We start from the raw sequence: 17120 nt of genomic DNA, 5'->3' as shown, positions 1-17120 counted from the left end.
AAATTTTCACATACTCTCAAACAGAGGAACCTAACTTCAGATTTGTTTTTTTTGGGCAGTTAATTGAATTATATATACATTTTGAAAATAGAAAGAAACTGAAATTTGTTGCTAAAAAAAAGGTTATTAAATCATGATACTACACAAAAACAGTCATGGCATTTCTACTTGAATCTTATAACACGACATAGGACATTTTCAACTTCACACTGTATGTCCAAAATGAAAATGTAAAATATACTGTATGAGTTTGAAGTGTAAAAAACAAAGACACGTTCTAAATTTAAAAAGAAATTCAGTTATTATACATTTTGGTGAATTAAGACATTATTAATGTCGTATTCAGTATATAAACATCTTAGTAATTTTAATCTTTCTTGTTTTTATGAAAAAAACATTTACTGCATTAACTTCAGACTCAGAATAATGCGGAAATGGGAATGGCCGTTCATAGCGACGACATATTTTTATTACTGATGATGTCATTATAATCTTTTAAATATCCTGTACATATAATGTTCTTATCATGAAAGATTGCTAAATTAAAAAAAATAAAAAATAAATACTAATCTGTTATTAAGTCTATATAGCTAGCATTGAGCATTTACTCATGAATGCTGGGAATATCGCATTCATGGGTGTAACCTATTCATTCAATCGATTTGACAACGAAACAATATCACAGCTCAATGATTATATTGTATGCATTCCGCAAATGATTATGTAATACAGAACCTTCTGTTTTAAGATCGTCTCCTTTTCACCACAGTTGCAAAAATAATAAAATGTATCGCTCATTTAATTATTTTGTTCTTCTATGATATGAAACATATAACAGGTGTTGGCTTCCGGGTCAGAAATATATGATATTATCTAAATGCTGAGGTGTTCTTATCAGACGTGATGTAAAGTTCAGCAATAAATGTGTTACTTGATTTAAAGTTCATGTATTTGTATTTTTTTTAAAGACGTAAACAACTGATGTAATGACGATACTTTAATGTGTATTGGTTGATAAATTCATTGATTCAAGCAAAAGCTTACATTTGTTGTAGCTTACTTTTCATTTCCTGTGAACTTTTCCACTCGATGTGTACTACCATGATTTCCGTATTGATATACATGGTATATGGTTGAATTCAATACGAAGCACAGCCATATGGATATTCACCCAAACACATAATCAAACAGTTTGCATGAACCTATTCACAATAAACTTTGACTGTAGAGGTCTAAATATTTACTTGGATGTTTCAAATATTGATGTTTTTTTTTTTAAGAAAATGCCTGCACCAAGTCCGGAATATGACAGTTGTTTTCCTTACTTTACTTGGTTGTATTGAGCGTTTTATTTTGCCTTTTTATTACGGACTTTTTGTTTTAATTTATTCACACAGGTTGGTATTTTTTTTTCATTTGACATTGTATATTTAACATTCAAGATTAAAACATGAAAGCTTTGAAGTATCAAATGCTTATGAAGCGATACAAATAGAACATTCAATAAACATTCATCTACCATGGTCAACACATGCAGTCGATCAAACTACACCAAAAACACTCAACTGAAAACCAAACGGTGATAATAAAGATCTCATACAAAACAAGGATGCAATATACTTGAATTATACAATGGAAAATAACTGTATATAATGCATTTACAACATTTGAACATTTTTTTTTATATAAACATGAGTTTTGCCGGAAGCATGTCCTATTTTATATTGTGTATCAAACCCTGTTTACTTGGAGGGTAACTACTTCAATATTTAATTGATAGGGTTGTCACTGGGGTAAGGTGATCCTACCTTTTTTTTTATATAAGTTAGATGTTTAAAATGTATAATGTTTCATATATTGCGTAGGTAAACTGTTAATCTTCATATGTGTTGGGGTTCGTTTGGGTTTGTTGGGAAAGTTGTATAACGGCGAGACTTTCGACTGTGAAAAACATGATAAAGGATCGACATTATCATACAAATGTCTGTTGTATGTTTCCTTTTATATTTGACTGTGAATTCATATTATTATAAGACGTGTCACAGTACTTTTCTATCCCTGATTCAGGTATTTAGTTTTGATGTTATATTTGTTATTCTCATCGGATTTTGTCTAATACTTAGCTAGTTTCTTGTGTGTATTACATTTTAATGTTATGTCGTTATTCTCTTAAATTTAATGCGTTTCCCTCGGTTTTGGTTTGTGACCCAGATTTCTTTTTTTTCTATCGATTCATAGTTTTGAACATTGGTATACTACTGTTGCCTTTATCTATCTACCGAATTAGACTGTTTACCGGATTTGTTATCTCATAACCAGCACGACGGGTGTCACATGTGGAGCAAGATCTGCTTACCTTCCCGGATCACCTGAGATTACCACTAGTTTTGGTGGGGTTCGTGTTGTTTATTTATTAGATTGTTTCATGTGTAGTATTGCTTGTTTGTTTGTCCTTAAAATTTTTAGCCATGACGTTGTCAGTTTATTTTCGATTTATGAGATTGACTGCCCCTCTGGTATCTTTCGTCCTCCTTTAAATATTCACAAGTGTAAGTGTTTAAAAAAAAACATGTATTGTCTATTTTGTTATATTTATATTGAAAAAAGCAAACACATGTATTCTTTAAGTTTTAACATATTTATTTATAGTGTATTGCGAAAAAAGAAATTACAACATCTATTTAACCCTGTAATCGTTTCCAATGCATGTGATTCCTGGAAGCAGCATTTACATGCTCTGTATTGTAATCTACAAGGTTGTCTGTTCCGTGTAAGAGATATTGCTCTTACTTAACATGAGCCAGTCATTTATCGGCCACTTTCGACGAACTATCATTATTTCTAAAGACCATGTTCGCAAATGGAAAGCCGAATTTCAAATCCCTAAATTGTCTACCCGCAACAAGGATTGGACTTTGTGTTGGTAGTCTATTGCGTTTATTATTTTTCACCATAGTATTTTTTTAAATGTATCGTAGCTGTTTGTTGATTAATCTTTTGTCGTTTTTGGGGCTAAACTTCTATCATTTTTTACTTAAGCTAAACTGAAGAGTCTTTTGTCGTCGAATCGCACGTCTGCGCACAACATGTTAAGCTAATAGTTTTAACTACCTAACACAACTATACGCTATATTTTTTTTATCATGTTCCTCACATGGATAATGAAATGCACCATCAGATCGTCTGTATATATTTAGCTACCCAATGATAATGTTTCTGTTTCGGTTTTAAAAATTGTTCCACTAAATACTTTTTTCTTCGTCTTATTCGTTTTAGAACGAAACATTTTCTGGTTGAAAATAAGAAACACTAAAGGATTAGCCAAGCTGTTTACCGGAGCAAGTACATAGAGTATCTGAAACCAAAGCCCATATTCTGCTATTCCATGGTGCATTAGGACTGCTGCGATTGTAATTGGAGCCCAGCAAATAACATATGCTGTAAAAATATTTGAAATGATATTATTATTAAGTAAAGTAATATTAAGTTGACATTTTTTCATGAATATATAAGTATAAATATAAGAATCATGATAATCATAATAACTATTAACATGCAGTTTTAGTACTTTTGAAATAGATATAAATACCATGTAGCTCACAGGAGGATATATGTTTTGCACCAGTTTGTTAGCCCATACAAGTGAGAATAGAAATTAGGAATGTGTCAAAGAGACAACAACCCGACCATAGATCAGTTTGATCCATCGCATCAGATTATTCGACTGAGCAATGCTTACTTTTTCTTGGTGAAGTTCACATTTTCCTACTTTTGTAGCAGAAAATCGTAGAAAATACAACTTTGTTTAATATTGATGACGAAGTTACTAAACGAACTTTTTCTCATGCTTTAAGTTTGAAATCGTCTCATATTTCAATGCATCTGTTGTAATTTCTATAGTCATTTGTTCAGGCAAATATAAAACAAATGGTTATATTGTTGATATTTAAGAGTCATTCTCTGTAAGCATCAAAGGATTTCAAAGAAAATCATAAATGCATACTCATGGATATCCTTTATTTTCATATCATGGGTTAGTAATGGTGCACTGACAACAAAAATAATAATCATTTAAAAATTTTAAGTGTTGGTTGCCATGGAAACAAGTTGCTCTGATTTTGGTTGAAAAACGTCAAAAATGCTCGATGAAAACTCCATTTTTACCCTTTTTTATCGCTTTTTTTCCAATAGACTGGATACATCTATCCCAAGTTTTCCTTTGCTCTACAACTATTATCTATTAGTGTTTCAAAATACATTTGAAAGTTTCGAAAGTTTTTTCATCTAAAGTAAAAAAAATGAAATTCAAAATTTGATGTTTTTAAAAAAATCCAGATTTGCAAAAAATCACAAAATAACCCAATTTTATGGCTTCAAAAAAAAAAATCCAGATTTTTTTGCATAAACGAAGATCATCATTATAAAATATTGCATCTGATGCATTCTTGACAAAAATATCTCAGAGGGTATATTTTTTTATTTTTTTTTAATTTTGTTTGAAAAAAGGTCACTTCTGAATTTTTGGATTTTTTTTTTATAATTTTAGTGGGAAAAAATCTAGGCATAAATATTATTATTGCAATCCTTATATCAGATGATTGGTTATGATCAAATAAGAACATGAAAATAAACTACACACATTATGATACCTTACATACTAGTACATGTAGTCAACGAAAAAAAAAATGAGATATAAATATCATGTTTTTTATACGAAAAATGACCAAAAAAAATCCTTCGAATGATCTTGTCTGTTAACTTTTTTCATACATTCCCTGATTAGACAACTGAAATCTACATTTTGCATGCAAGTTGTTGGAAACTGGTAACTTTATAATGAACGACTGAATTGCAAGCTTTCAATTATCTGCCTTTTCTTTTTACATAGTATGTGTCGCAATTGTTTTCATAACCATACTTAACTATTGCTATCAAAACTTATGTTACGATAACTTGACGTGATAGAATTAACTTGCATTATTTATTGTACTATTGACAACTGATCTCTGTCAAATAATGCATACATTTGTTGATCCATATACTATAATAGGTTTTAATCCAACACAGTAAGATTAAGATATTGTAGTTTTTATTCAGAGAAATATTTTTAATTTCTACAAAGTACAAATATACAGCAATGATTATAGTAAGATAAAAAGTAAATGAAGCAAAGAATGAATAACGAGTAAGCTAAGTTGTTATAACGAGTGAAATTAGCTAAGTCGTTATAACAAGTTAGCTACGTTGTTTAAACAAATAAGCTAAGTCGTTAAAACAAGTTAGCTAAGTTGTTATAACAAGATAAATATGCTAACTCGTTATAACAACTTAGTTAAGTTGTTTAAACAAGTAAGCCAAGTCGTTAAAACAAGTTAGCTAAGTTGTTATAACAAGCTAGCTAAGTTGTTATAACAAGTTAGCTAAGTTGTTATAACAAGATAAATATGCTAAGTCGTTATAACAACTTAGCTAAGTAGTTTAAACAAGTTAGCTTAGTCGTTATAACGACTTAAAAATAAAACTGTACCCTGACACTAACTGGTTTCCGTAGATTTTTTTACCCTTAAACATACAGATTTCCCTCGGACACTGACTTCGGGGGAAACATGGTGAACAAATTAACATATCTCCCATGGGCCAGGGAATCAATTGTAAATTTGTATAATATTCAATGTTGATTCTGGTTGTTTGAGAACTGATATTCAGGACATCTAATTGCATCCAAAATGTCTCGAAATATCACAATATAGCTGAAAGCGGCATACAAACCATCAATCATTGTTAACCTAGTTAATTTTATAATGCTTTAAATGATAAATTGATCTTTCAACCTTTTCAAAAAATAACAGTGGGCAAATTATACATTTAATTTTCAGTGAAATTATAAATTAAATCTAAAGATATGAATATAGAATGCAAATTCATCACCGGTCTTCGTCCACATATGGCGATTTTTAGGAAATGTTTACCGCAAAGTGTAACATGAAAGCAATGGTTTTTGTTCTGTTATTTAAATAAATTCCATTGGACACATATAATGACCTCGCTTGCATAAAGTTATAATAAGACATAATTGAGGGATGAACAGTTGAAAGTGATGCAATGTGTACTTGGTCCGATTTTGTGGCAATAAGTTTTGAGTATACAATTCATAACATTTTTGTCGAGCCTGCAACTTTTGTTGCAGAAAGCTCGACATAGGGATAGTGATCCGGCGGCGGCGTTAGCTCACTTTTTAAAAGCTTTATATTTTAGAAGGCAGAAGATCTGGATGCTTCATGCTTTGTATATAGATGCCTCGTGTTACGAACTTTCCGTCAGTCACATGTCCAATGTCCTTGACCTCATTTTCATGGTTCAGTGACTACTTGAAAAAAAAGTTAAATTTTTTTGTAATGTTAAATTCTCTCTTATTATAAGTAATTGGATAACTATATTTGGTATGTGCGTACCTTGCAAGGTCCTCATGCCCGTCAGACAGTTTTCACTTGACCTCGACCTCAATTCACGGATCAGTGAACAAGGTTAAGTTTTGGTGGTAAAGTCCATATCTCAGATACTATAAGCTATAGGTCTAGTATATTTGGTGTGTGGAAGGACTGTAAGGTGTACATGTCAAACTGGCAGGTGTCATCTGATCTTGACCTCATTTTCATGGTTCAGTGGTTGTAGTTAAGTTTTTGTGTTTTGGTCTGTTTTTCTTATACTTTATGCAATAGGTGTACTATATTTGGTGTATGGAATGATTGTAAGGTGTTCATGTCTAGCTGACAGGTGTCATCTGACCTTGACCTCATTTTCATGGTTCAGTGGTTTAATAGCTAAGTTTTTGTGTTTTGATCTGTTTTTCTTATACTATATGCAATAGGTCTTCTATATTTAGTGTATGGAATGATTGTAAGGTGTACATGTCTAGCTGACAGGTATCATCTGAACTTAACCTCATTTTCATGGTTCAGTGGTCAAAGTTAAGATTTTGAGTTTTGGTCTATTAGTCATTTTTTTTTCAATACTTTATGCATAAGGTCAACTATATTTGGTTTTTGGAAATATTTTATGATATATATGTCTGTTACGCAGGTTTTACTTGACCTTGAACTCATTTTCACGGCTTATTCCTCAGTGTTAAGTTTTTGTGTTTTGGTCTGTTTTTCTGAATTTATAAGCAATAAGTCAACTATATTTGTTGTATTGAAGAATTGTTAGCTGTACATGTCAGCCTGGCATGGTTCATTGATCAATGTTTCGTTTTCTTGGTTAATGTTGAGTTTATGTGACAGTTGTAATAAAGCTTTACATTTTGTTCTATCAACATAATATCTATGATTAGTAAAGAAGGCGAGACATTTCAGCGTGTGCACTCTTGTGTTTAAGTAAACTTACATATAAGTTGGAGAACTGAATTGAAAAATTTAGAAATTCTTCTATATGTTAAAGGACATATAACTCGCAGTCTCTGCACTAAACTACAAGTAAAATTCTTCTATTCCAACTAACAGTCTCAATTTCATTGTCCGTCCGTCATCAATATTTGGGACATTTAACTCAAAAACGCTTTTATCAATTTGCATAAAACTTTGGTGAATTGTTTATATTTATTGACCATAATTCCCTTTCGTTTTTAAAATTTTTAGATTTTACCTTTCTAAGTTTTTCGGGTTTTATTCATCAAAAAAGGAGAATTTTCCAGTTTTCAGACAAAAATCAAAAATGCTTTTACCAACTTGCAAATAATTTTAGTGAATTGTTTATATCTTTTCACATGGACTCCTTTTTGTTTTGTAATTCTAGATATTACATTTCCAGTACATACCTGCCAACTTTTCAAAATGCCCATGGCAGTTTAGCGTGCAATATTGCTTTAACAGTCTTACAAATCCTTCAAGGGGGCCTTAATATATATTTTAATGTTGTTTTTAAGCTTCTTCATTCTGTGACAAGCCTATAATAGCCCTTGTAAAATCAAATGTTTTGTTTAAAATTGTGAACAACATTGCTCTTTCAAAATTTCCATTTAGGAGCTTTCATGGGGGAAAGCCCTGCAAATAGTGACAGTTGGCAGGTATGCAGTATACAGGATTTTATTCATAAAACCAGAGGCTCTAAAGAGCATGTGTCGATTACCTTGGTATATGTGCATGTAAAATAAAGGACACAGATGAATTCATGACAAAATAGTGTTTTGATGATGGTAACGTGTTTGTAGATCTTACGTTAATGAACATTATTGCTGCTTACAATTATCTCTATCTATAATGAACTTGGCCCAGTAGTTACAGTGGGAAATATTTTGTAAATATTTAAAAAAAATGTATACAATTCATGAAAATTATTTAAAAGTGAATATAAAGGGCAATAAATCATTAAGGGGTCAATTGACCATCTTGGGTATGTTGACTTATTTTTAGGTCTTACTTTGCTGTTCATTATTGATGATTACAGTTTATCTCTTTCTATAATAATATTCAAGATAATAACAAAAAGCTGCAAAATTTTCTTAAAATTACCAATTAAGGGGCTGCAACCAAACAACGGGTTGTCCAATTCATCTGAAAATTTCAGTGTAGATAGAACTTGATCTGATTAACAATTCCCCTCCCCCAGGTCGATTTGCTCTAAATGCTTTGGTTTCAGAGATATAAGCAAAAATCTACATTTTACCCCTATGTTGTATTTTTAGTCATGGCGGCCATCATGGTTGGTGGGTCGGGTCACCGGACACATTTTTTAAACGAATACCCCAATGATGATTCTGGACAAGTTTGGTAAAATTTTGCCCATGAGTTCAGAGGAGAAGATTTTTTTTAAGTTAACGACGGCAGGTGACGGACGCCGGATGCAAAGTGAAGAGAAATGCTCACTTGGCCCTTCGGGTCAGGTGAGTTAAAAAGGGTGATTTTCCACTTTTCAGACAATATCTCAAAAATGCTTTCAGCCATTCTTTTCAATCTTTGATGAATTGTTTATATCTATTGATGTAAGCTTCCTTTATAATTTTACAAATTTTACAATTTACATTTCCAAGTCATAAGGTTTTATTCATAAGAAAGGGGGATGTATAAGTTTTTTTTTTATAATAACTCAAAAATGCTTTTGGCAATATCATGAAACTTTAGTGAATTGTTTATATCTATTGATGCAAGCTAACTTTTGATTTTCATACATTAGCTAATATGACATTGAGAAGTAATCGAGCTTTTTTCTTTGAAAATATGACGGACGTATCATGCACTCATGGCGCAGCTGTTTAATAGACAGGTAAATACTGCTATAAATGGTGATCTTGGCTTGAAGTCCCGTTCCTTGTCTCAACCCCCACATCAATAATTTCATACAGTTAAAGATTTGATATTTTTTTCGTGTCACAAGTATGTCTCTTTCTGGCAGAACATTTTCTCTTGTCATCAGGTTCACAGCAAGTACTGCTCGACCCAATCTCTTCTTTTAATTGTCTACATGTTTGGTGTGTTCCAATTTCACTCAACACCAGGCAAAGAGTTTTCCTTTTCCTTTCTCCATTAAATGGCATTTTGCATGAGCAATTGTTGGGAATGTGTTAAACATTACAAAAAAAAATCATTTCTTAAATTTCAACTAAAATAATTTAGCACAATAACCAATTGATGGAATGATTTCATTTTCTCAAGTTCAGTAGAGCACCGGGAATGTTTTCAACAGTCTTATTTGTGATTAAACCGAGAGCGGTAAACAAAGCACATTATATTGTGTTTATAGTACTTTAAATACATTTGTCATGGTCCTACAATTGGAATTGTTTTCTGTAGACAAACAAAAACGTTTGTGTCTTCTTGTCTGAAGAGTAATTCAGGGGAAGCTACTCCTGCTACACAGGGGTAATTAAAAGGGGCTTTAAATTGAGATTTTAGAGTTCAGCAGTTGTTATATTTAATTTTGATTACATTTATTTTTTTCTGAGATCAAGATTAAGTATTTGCAAACATTTAAAGCATTTTTGTCAATTTCAATAGTATTTTTGTAACAATATAAAAAACGGTAATTTCGAAAACCATGTTTTCAAAAAATTGAATTTACCAAAATTTTCAAATATACCCCTCCCAATTTTTTGTATTTTAATTAAGCAATGGTTAAACTATTAAGAAATTATTTTAACCATATTGGGAAAATCTGGGTTGAAAATTTTCGAAGCTTTCGGAACAGGGTAAAATTGGATTTTCAATACACATGGAATTTGACCCTTTTTGGAGCTAGGTTCTTGACATACATGCAATTAAATAAATTTTTTAAATGCAATTAAGTATATATATAGGATTATGCAGTGCATTGGTACTCTACAGTGCGATGGTCATGCTAAAGTGCCATGGTCTACGTTAAAGTACGATTGTGTCTCATGCTAAAGTGCGATGGTCTACGTAAAAGTACGATTGTGTCTCATGCTAAAGTGCGATGGTCTACGCTAAAGTGCGATGGTCTACGCTAAAGTACGATAGTGTCTCACGCTAAAGTGTCATGGTCTATGCTAAAGTACGATTCTGTCTCACGCTAAAGTGCACTGGTCTACGTTAAAGTACGATTGTGTCTCACGTTAAAGTGCGATGGTCTACGCTAAAGTACGATTGTGTCTCACGCTAAAGTGTCATGGTCTACGCTAAAGTACGATTCTGTCTCACGCTAAATTGCGACGGCTGAGTGTTTGCTAAAGTACGATGGTATAGCAAGGTTAAGTGCGATGAACTATTACAGTAATGTTTAAGGGCTTAAAGTACATAGATGTTAAAAACAAGACTTTTTACAAAAGCTATGAAGCTAAGGTATAACATATGATGTGGTAGGCTTTATAGTTTACCGGTAGACTTAATTGTATCTAAATTAAGGGGTTTAGCCAGGTAATAAAGGTAAATAATGTAATATTTTAATTCTTAATTCAAGTGTGAGAAACGGCGGTGTGATCCATCATTTACTCTTTTTCTTAGCGACTACATTAACATGTTATAATTCCTTACAATGAACAAACGAATGTTTGAGTCAACAACTTATAACTTAGGCTTGAAAAAAAATTGCCTTTTCACCGACGTTACATTTAATAAAAGCGACAATATCTTAACGGGGACCGCAGAGTAAACTTAGCGTGCAAAGGCATCGCATTTCAGCGTGTATCATCGTACGTTAGCGTGATTATCGTACTGTAGCGTCCCCGTTGCACTTAAGTTTGTCCAACATATATACAAGACATGTCCTTAAAAGAAGAAGAGCAGACATTTGTAATGTTCTGTTTTTTAAAACATTTCTATTTTAGAAGGTGATAGAGGAATGATACACAGGACCAAGCATTATAAAGTTTATTTTGACAATAACACAATTTTATGGATATCCAAATTGTAGAAAACAACATGCTTCACGAATGATCATACAACTCAACATTGTACATTGCAATTGTGTGTCGTTATTTTCTGAAATAAACAATAATATACATAAAGCATGCATGTTTAGAAGTGTAATTATGGTAATTGTACTTCAGATAACTCCCCCTAAAAATGGAACTTTCCGTAAGCAATCATTCATTTAAAAAACAAAATAAATATCATTTCTAACTGATAATTCATTTTTAGCCTAATCATGCTAATGAGTTGCAACTGACATGTAAACATAATGCAAAGAAGGGTGAAAAAAAGATACTTCTTACCACATACAACAACGCATAGTAGTTTAATGGTCCTGATCTTTGCCTTTGAAATGCTGTTATTTCTTACATTTGTATCACAACCATTATCTATAATGATTAATCATATGTTCTAAAAGCTAATTTTAATTTTTTTTTCTATCTAAAATTTAAAATATTAACATCCTTCCTTGTTAAGTAAATTGTGGGATTGTTTTCTTTAATTCAGAAAAAAAACAAATATAAGATATTTTTTTTATTATTTGTTACAGATCATTTGATTAGTGTGCATGGTAAAACGATGGTATGCAGTCTGAAAGCATCTGCATGTTGGTGTGCATTTTTTATAAGGTATATGTGCTCATCGTTTCCCTGTTTTAACTACTATTGATTTGAAAATGACTGTGATTAGGTTCGCTTGATCATGACTGTTCGAGTGAGTCAAGAAATAGACATGAAACATTATTAATAAAATCAAATGTATTATCAATAGTTTCCTTGTTTACAAAAGTAAGAATTCTTCGAAGGATTTTCTTATCCAAATCATATATTACCTTAGCCGTATTTGGCACGACTTTTGGGGAATTTCGGTCCGGCCGCAATACTTTTAATGCATTTTTACTTTCTGACTATTTTGATTCGAGCGTCACTGATGAATCTTGGGTAAACGAAACACGTGTTTGGCGTTTTGAATTATCAGCTCTGTACCTTTGATATCTAATTAGATTGACAATATGTACCTGCATCATTGTTTTTACCACGCAAGAATCCGTTTCGTTCCCGACCGCGTATTGTAATAATGATAACAATGTAGCATACTGTTATGATTCCGATTGGTAGTATGATAATAGTGGTAAGATCTGCGTATAGCAATACCTACAACAACAAAAACAAGCACATAATGCCAATGCCTACATTACATATAAAAACAAGCACAGTGCCTACAAGAAATAATAAAATCTCCGTATTGCAATATCGAATAAATGCATAATAGGTGTAATAAGATATAGTATGAGTGTCAATGAGACAACTATTCATCCTAGTTAAACAAATGTAAAAGTATAATAGAAACGATATATACATATATTATGTCAAACTTCAGTTTTAAACACAGAGCCTCTGCTCTCACCAAACATAAAACTGTAAACGACCCAAATATAACTAGTATTTAACCATTCAAACAGGAAAACCAACGGTCTTATTTATATCAACAGCGAGAATCGAGAAACAGTAATGAACTTTTAAACACGTCTGGCGTACTAAATTCAAATCCTGGTACCTTTGATAACTATAAACAAACTACTTTACCAAATAATTGTGTATTAATTTACGTTTTTTGATTGAGTTAAGTCTGCCAATTGATATTTTATCTTGTGTTTTTTTATGTTGTGATGTTATGCTATTGTTTCAGAAAAAGGGAGAAGGTTTGGATCCATTTAAACGTTTAATCCCGCTGCAAATGTTTTCACCTGTCCTAAGTCAGGAATCTGATGTACAGTAGTTGCCGTTTTTTTTATATAAATTAGACCGTTGGTTTTCCCGTTTGAATGGTTTTACACTAGTAATTTTGGGACCCTTTATAGCTTGTTTTTAAGTGTGAGTCAAGGCTCCGTGTTGAAGGCCGTACATTGACCTATAATGGTTTATTTTTTTTTAAATTGTTATTTGGATGGGGAGTTGTCTCATTGGCACTCGCACCACATTTTCCTATATGTTCAACTGGCGAACATCATATGTATGACTTAAAACAGGTTCAAACAAATGCAACGGGTTCAAACTTGTTAATAAGTACAAATCTTTGCCCTTATCTGACACAATAATGTAACATCAAAACATTGAAACACGCACTATTAACTATCAATTAAAATTACGTTACTCAATCAACAGACCTATTACTACACTTGAACATACACTGAACGAATACATTAAATACACTACTATTAAAATTTAAAAGTAGGGCATGTTATGTTCAGAAAAATTCTTTGTATATGCATTTTTGATACTTGATTATTTGTCTGTTAATTATGTTTGTTTTTTAACTAGCTTTGGGTAACTGAGTATGCTATCAAATTGTACTGTAACTTTAAGCAGTTGTATCAATATGTTTTGCCTTTTTTTTTCTTTTTTTTTTTATCTCAAGTCAAATTATGTGGTGTTATTCTGTTGTTAATGTACCATCTTTTAAAATATACTATGGACAATAAGTTCATTTATTTTGTAACAAATATTTCCCTTTTCATATCAACAAAATGAGTATATTAAAATCAACCTTTGAATATTATTTTATTTAAAGCCATTTTGTTTCAGGTTTTAGCTGTCCTCGCAGTTTGACATTGTTTTACATTACCCATTTTATTTGATAGTGTACATATTTCACAATGCATTAATATTGTGTCATAGATAAAGTGGTTTCATTCAGTTAATGTAAACCGGTTCCAATATCTTGTGGGATGTATTCATAAATCTAGAAGGCTGTACGGTTTCACATAATAAGTCACATCGCCTTATATGAAGTCTATTTGAACGTTGTTCAATGTTCAATCATTTACATCTCGTTTAATATATATCTAATGTATATGTTGTGAAACATATGATACATTACTTTGAAATTATCATTACGCTTAACTACAATATATTGTTATCTAAATTGGCTATTACGAGAGATGCAATTTGTTACAATGGCTCATCGGAGGTAATTGTGTGGGTCCATCTGTCGACTTTAGCACAAAATTGCAATAATACACAGGAAAAGCGAATGTAACTGGTAACACTCATTTCAAGGACAATGCTTAAGATATGGATTCATCCAATTCCTCGTTTGTTGTTTTACTAATAACAGAAATTTGGTAATAAACATAACAAAATAGTTGAATACTTTCATTTTTTTTTAAAAGGACAATAGCTACAAATCATTTTGTCTACGGATAGAAGATCTAATTGTACAGACCACTAAGGGCACAAAAGCAGATTTTGAATACCTGAAAAAAAAAATCGACCTTATGTATGTTTTTGTGAGGTAAAAACTCTTTATCTGCTCAGATATTTGTCTTTTGATAATTAACATGTATAACAACATCAATATTCAGACTATTGTAACTTGTAAAAAAAAACTTACTAAACTTGGCGAATCATGCTTACAGTATACCTTCTCTTCACTATATGTACCAAACACTCCGTATGGAATTGCAAGGATACATCCAATAATCCATGCAGATAATGCCATACCATAACGGTAAGGTTTGCCTTTCGAAGCAGCTGCTAATGGTCTTACAATAACGTATGCACGGTCAATTGACAAAACAACAATTGCGTATGTTGACACATAAAAAGGAACCATTGAGAAATATACGTAGTAAATATAGCACACATAGAGATTCCATGGCACATCAAACCCATTAAAAAGGGTTTCAGGTAGAACAAACAAAAGTCCTACACAACAATCTGAAAATGAAATATATAGCAGTATTTACATTTATCTTGGGTTATGTATGTATTAGTATGCAACCTTTCTCTTACATTTGATATTCTTACATGCAGTGGTGTTTGTTTGAAAATGTTTTTAATATATGAGTGTTCGTAGAGATTATCTTATGTATTCATGTTAAAATCTTTAAATCATTATATTAGTAATAACGTTTTACCTTTCGTAACACCTATATTTCACATGGTTTTATGATATTCATGGCTTCCAATTTATTATGTCGCATGTTATGGGAATGGTTTTCTTCGTATGAATTTGTTTGTCCTTTTAAGTCGACAAATGTTGAGAAAAGAGACGTTGTGTAAATATAGATTACTAAATTGCAACAAATATATTTTTCTACTCTCGAGACAGTTAAGTTTTATTATTCAAAGCATGAGGCTTGAACAGCTTTTTAGATGACTAAAATTTAACAGATTCTCTTCATACACGACGTATAGCGTAGGAATATGTTTCTATTGGGATTATAATCCTACTTTTTCAAATATTTTTAGAAAGCTGTGTTATTTCTTTATGACTTCACAATACATGGTCACCTTTTTTTGAATTAACAATAAGAACATGTATTATTGTTCGGTATAATTAACTTATTTTCCAAAAAAACAGCTGGGAAGTTTGCTATGTCATATAATTTGCTCTTTTAGTGAAACAACGATTAGTACGAACTCACTCTGTATTTCAGATACTAGTAGTGAATTTATGATCATTTTTAAAAATGGCAGAAGGACAAAATATTATGCCAATAGAACTAAATTGACATACATATCAAACTTATCATGATAATGTACTTTGACATTTTTGGGAACATATGGAAAAAAAGATATGCATGTGTGACGTGTTAGTTTATTGCGACACAATGTTGTTGAACATTACGGGTTTTTAAGTAGTCATGTTAATGAAAATGCTAAATGTGTGATGATCCAGGTTTCCAAATGCGATCTGAGTGCTAAAACAATGTTTTTACAAAAATCAGGACGCATATTGTGAACCAGTTCCGTCATTCGAACATTTTGAAAAATAATAAAACAAAATGTGTTGTTCTGTACATTTGACGTCATTCAGTAAGATGTATCTTTGATTATTTAAACTCGTCTTTTTTAATTCAGTATTTATTAGAAATAAAAATGGTACATTATATTTTTAACATTTTAACATTTAATCATTGTTCATTCTATAAAATTATTTTCTGGCATTTTGTAAAATGTCTTTCAATTTTTCCAGGCATTTTGTAAAATGCCTAAAAAAAATAGTCATTAGGTATAAAAACTAAATCTTGCAGGCATTTTAGGAAATGTCTAAAGTTTTCAGGAATTTTACAAAATGCCTGTAACATATATATTATATTGCATATTTACACTACAGTGCTGACTATAAGACAGAATGTTTCTTTAGGATATAACGTTCATCAGCAGTGGCTTCGAGCTTAGTACGACCTTATCAAAATCACCGGGGTTTAAATTTATATCAATGCTTAAAAATACAACAAAATATGTGCTGAATTGCTCTATAATAGATTTATACTATCCTTACCTGCAATAGCTAGATTAATTACGAAAAATTGCATTCTTGATTTATGATTTCTTAAAACCAAAAGCACTACCACCAAAAGGTTAAAGAATAGTATTCCAAGAAGAATTATCAATGATATCCATTTAAGACCCTGTAATAGATTAAACTTTTATCATACATGCATTTTAAATTATTAAGATAACACTAGTATTATTATTTAATGACGGCAACCATACTTTTTCTAAACTACTTTTGTTCATGCATTATGTCATATATCACATTTATCCAATGTTATCTTAATTTATCATGAATAACTCGTTTTAATAAACATTCACAAATATGAAGATGATGTTAAATTGCAAATAAGACATCTATAACCCAGAGATGGAACAGCTACAACACACTGTAACTTGTAGTCAAAGTATGCAAAGCCAATGCTATTTAATAAGATAGATGACTACCTTTTCACCTTTCTTCGGTGCGAGTACACAT

At 31.3% G+C, this 17120-nt stretch overlaps 1 protein-coding gene across 1 annotated transcript; it reads right to left on the bottom strand.

Annotated features, from left to right (window-relative positions):
* Positions 1-2648: 2648 nt before the first annotated feature.
* On the bottom strand, positions 2649-16706 carry LOC134694697 (cardioacceleratory peptide receptor-like). Its single transcript, XM_063555740.1, has 5 exons — positions 16650-16706; positions 14754-15079; positions 12379-12514; positions 11663-11749; positions 2649-3438 (listed from the first exon to the last, which is right to left on the bottom strand). The coding sequence occupies exons 1-5, from the start codon at positions 16681-16683 to the stop codon at positions 3194-3196; spliced, it is 828 nt and encodes a 275-aa protein (XP_063411810.1). The 5' UTR covers positions 16684-16706; the 3' UTR covers positions 2649-3193.
* Positions 16707-17120: the final 414 nt, after the last annotated feature.

This window comes from Mytilus trossulus, chromosome 13 (assembly GCF_036588685.1).
Source record: "Mytilus trossulus isolate FHL-02 chromosome 13, PNRI_Mtr1.1.1.hap1, whole genome shotgun sequence".
Classification (NCBI taxonomy): Eukaryota; Metazoa; Mollusca; class Bivalvia; order Mytilida; family Mytilidae; genus Mytilus; species Mytilus trossulus.
Note: the sequence above shows the minus strand (reverse complement) of the source record. Positions and strands in the feature narration are given on the sequence as shown.

Bases quoted from the DNA above. Each gene is read 5' to 3' on its own strand.
- LOC134694697 (XM_063555740.1), bottom strand. From the start codon at position 16,683: ATGCAATTTTTCGTAATTAATCTAGCTATTGCAG. The intron at 12,515-14,753 runs GTAAGTTTTTTT...TTGTTGTTGTAG, and splicing joins AGCATGATTCGCCAAGTTTA to GTATTGCTATACGCAGATCT. The intron at 3,439-11,662 runs GTAAGAAGTATC...ATATTTTTACAG, and splicing joins ACTATGCGTTGTTGTATGTG to CATATGTTATTTGCTGGGCT.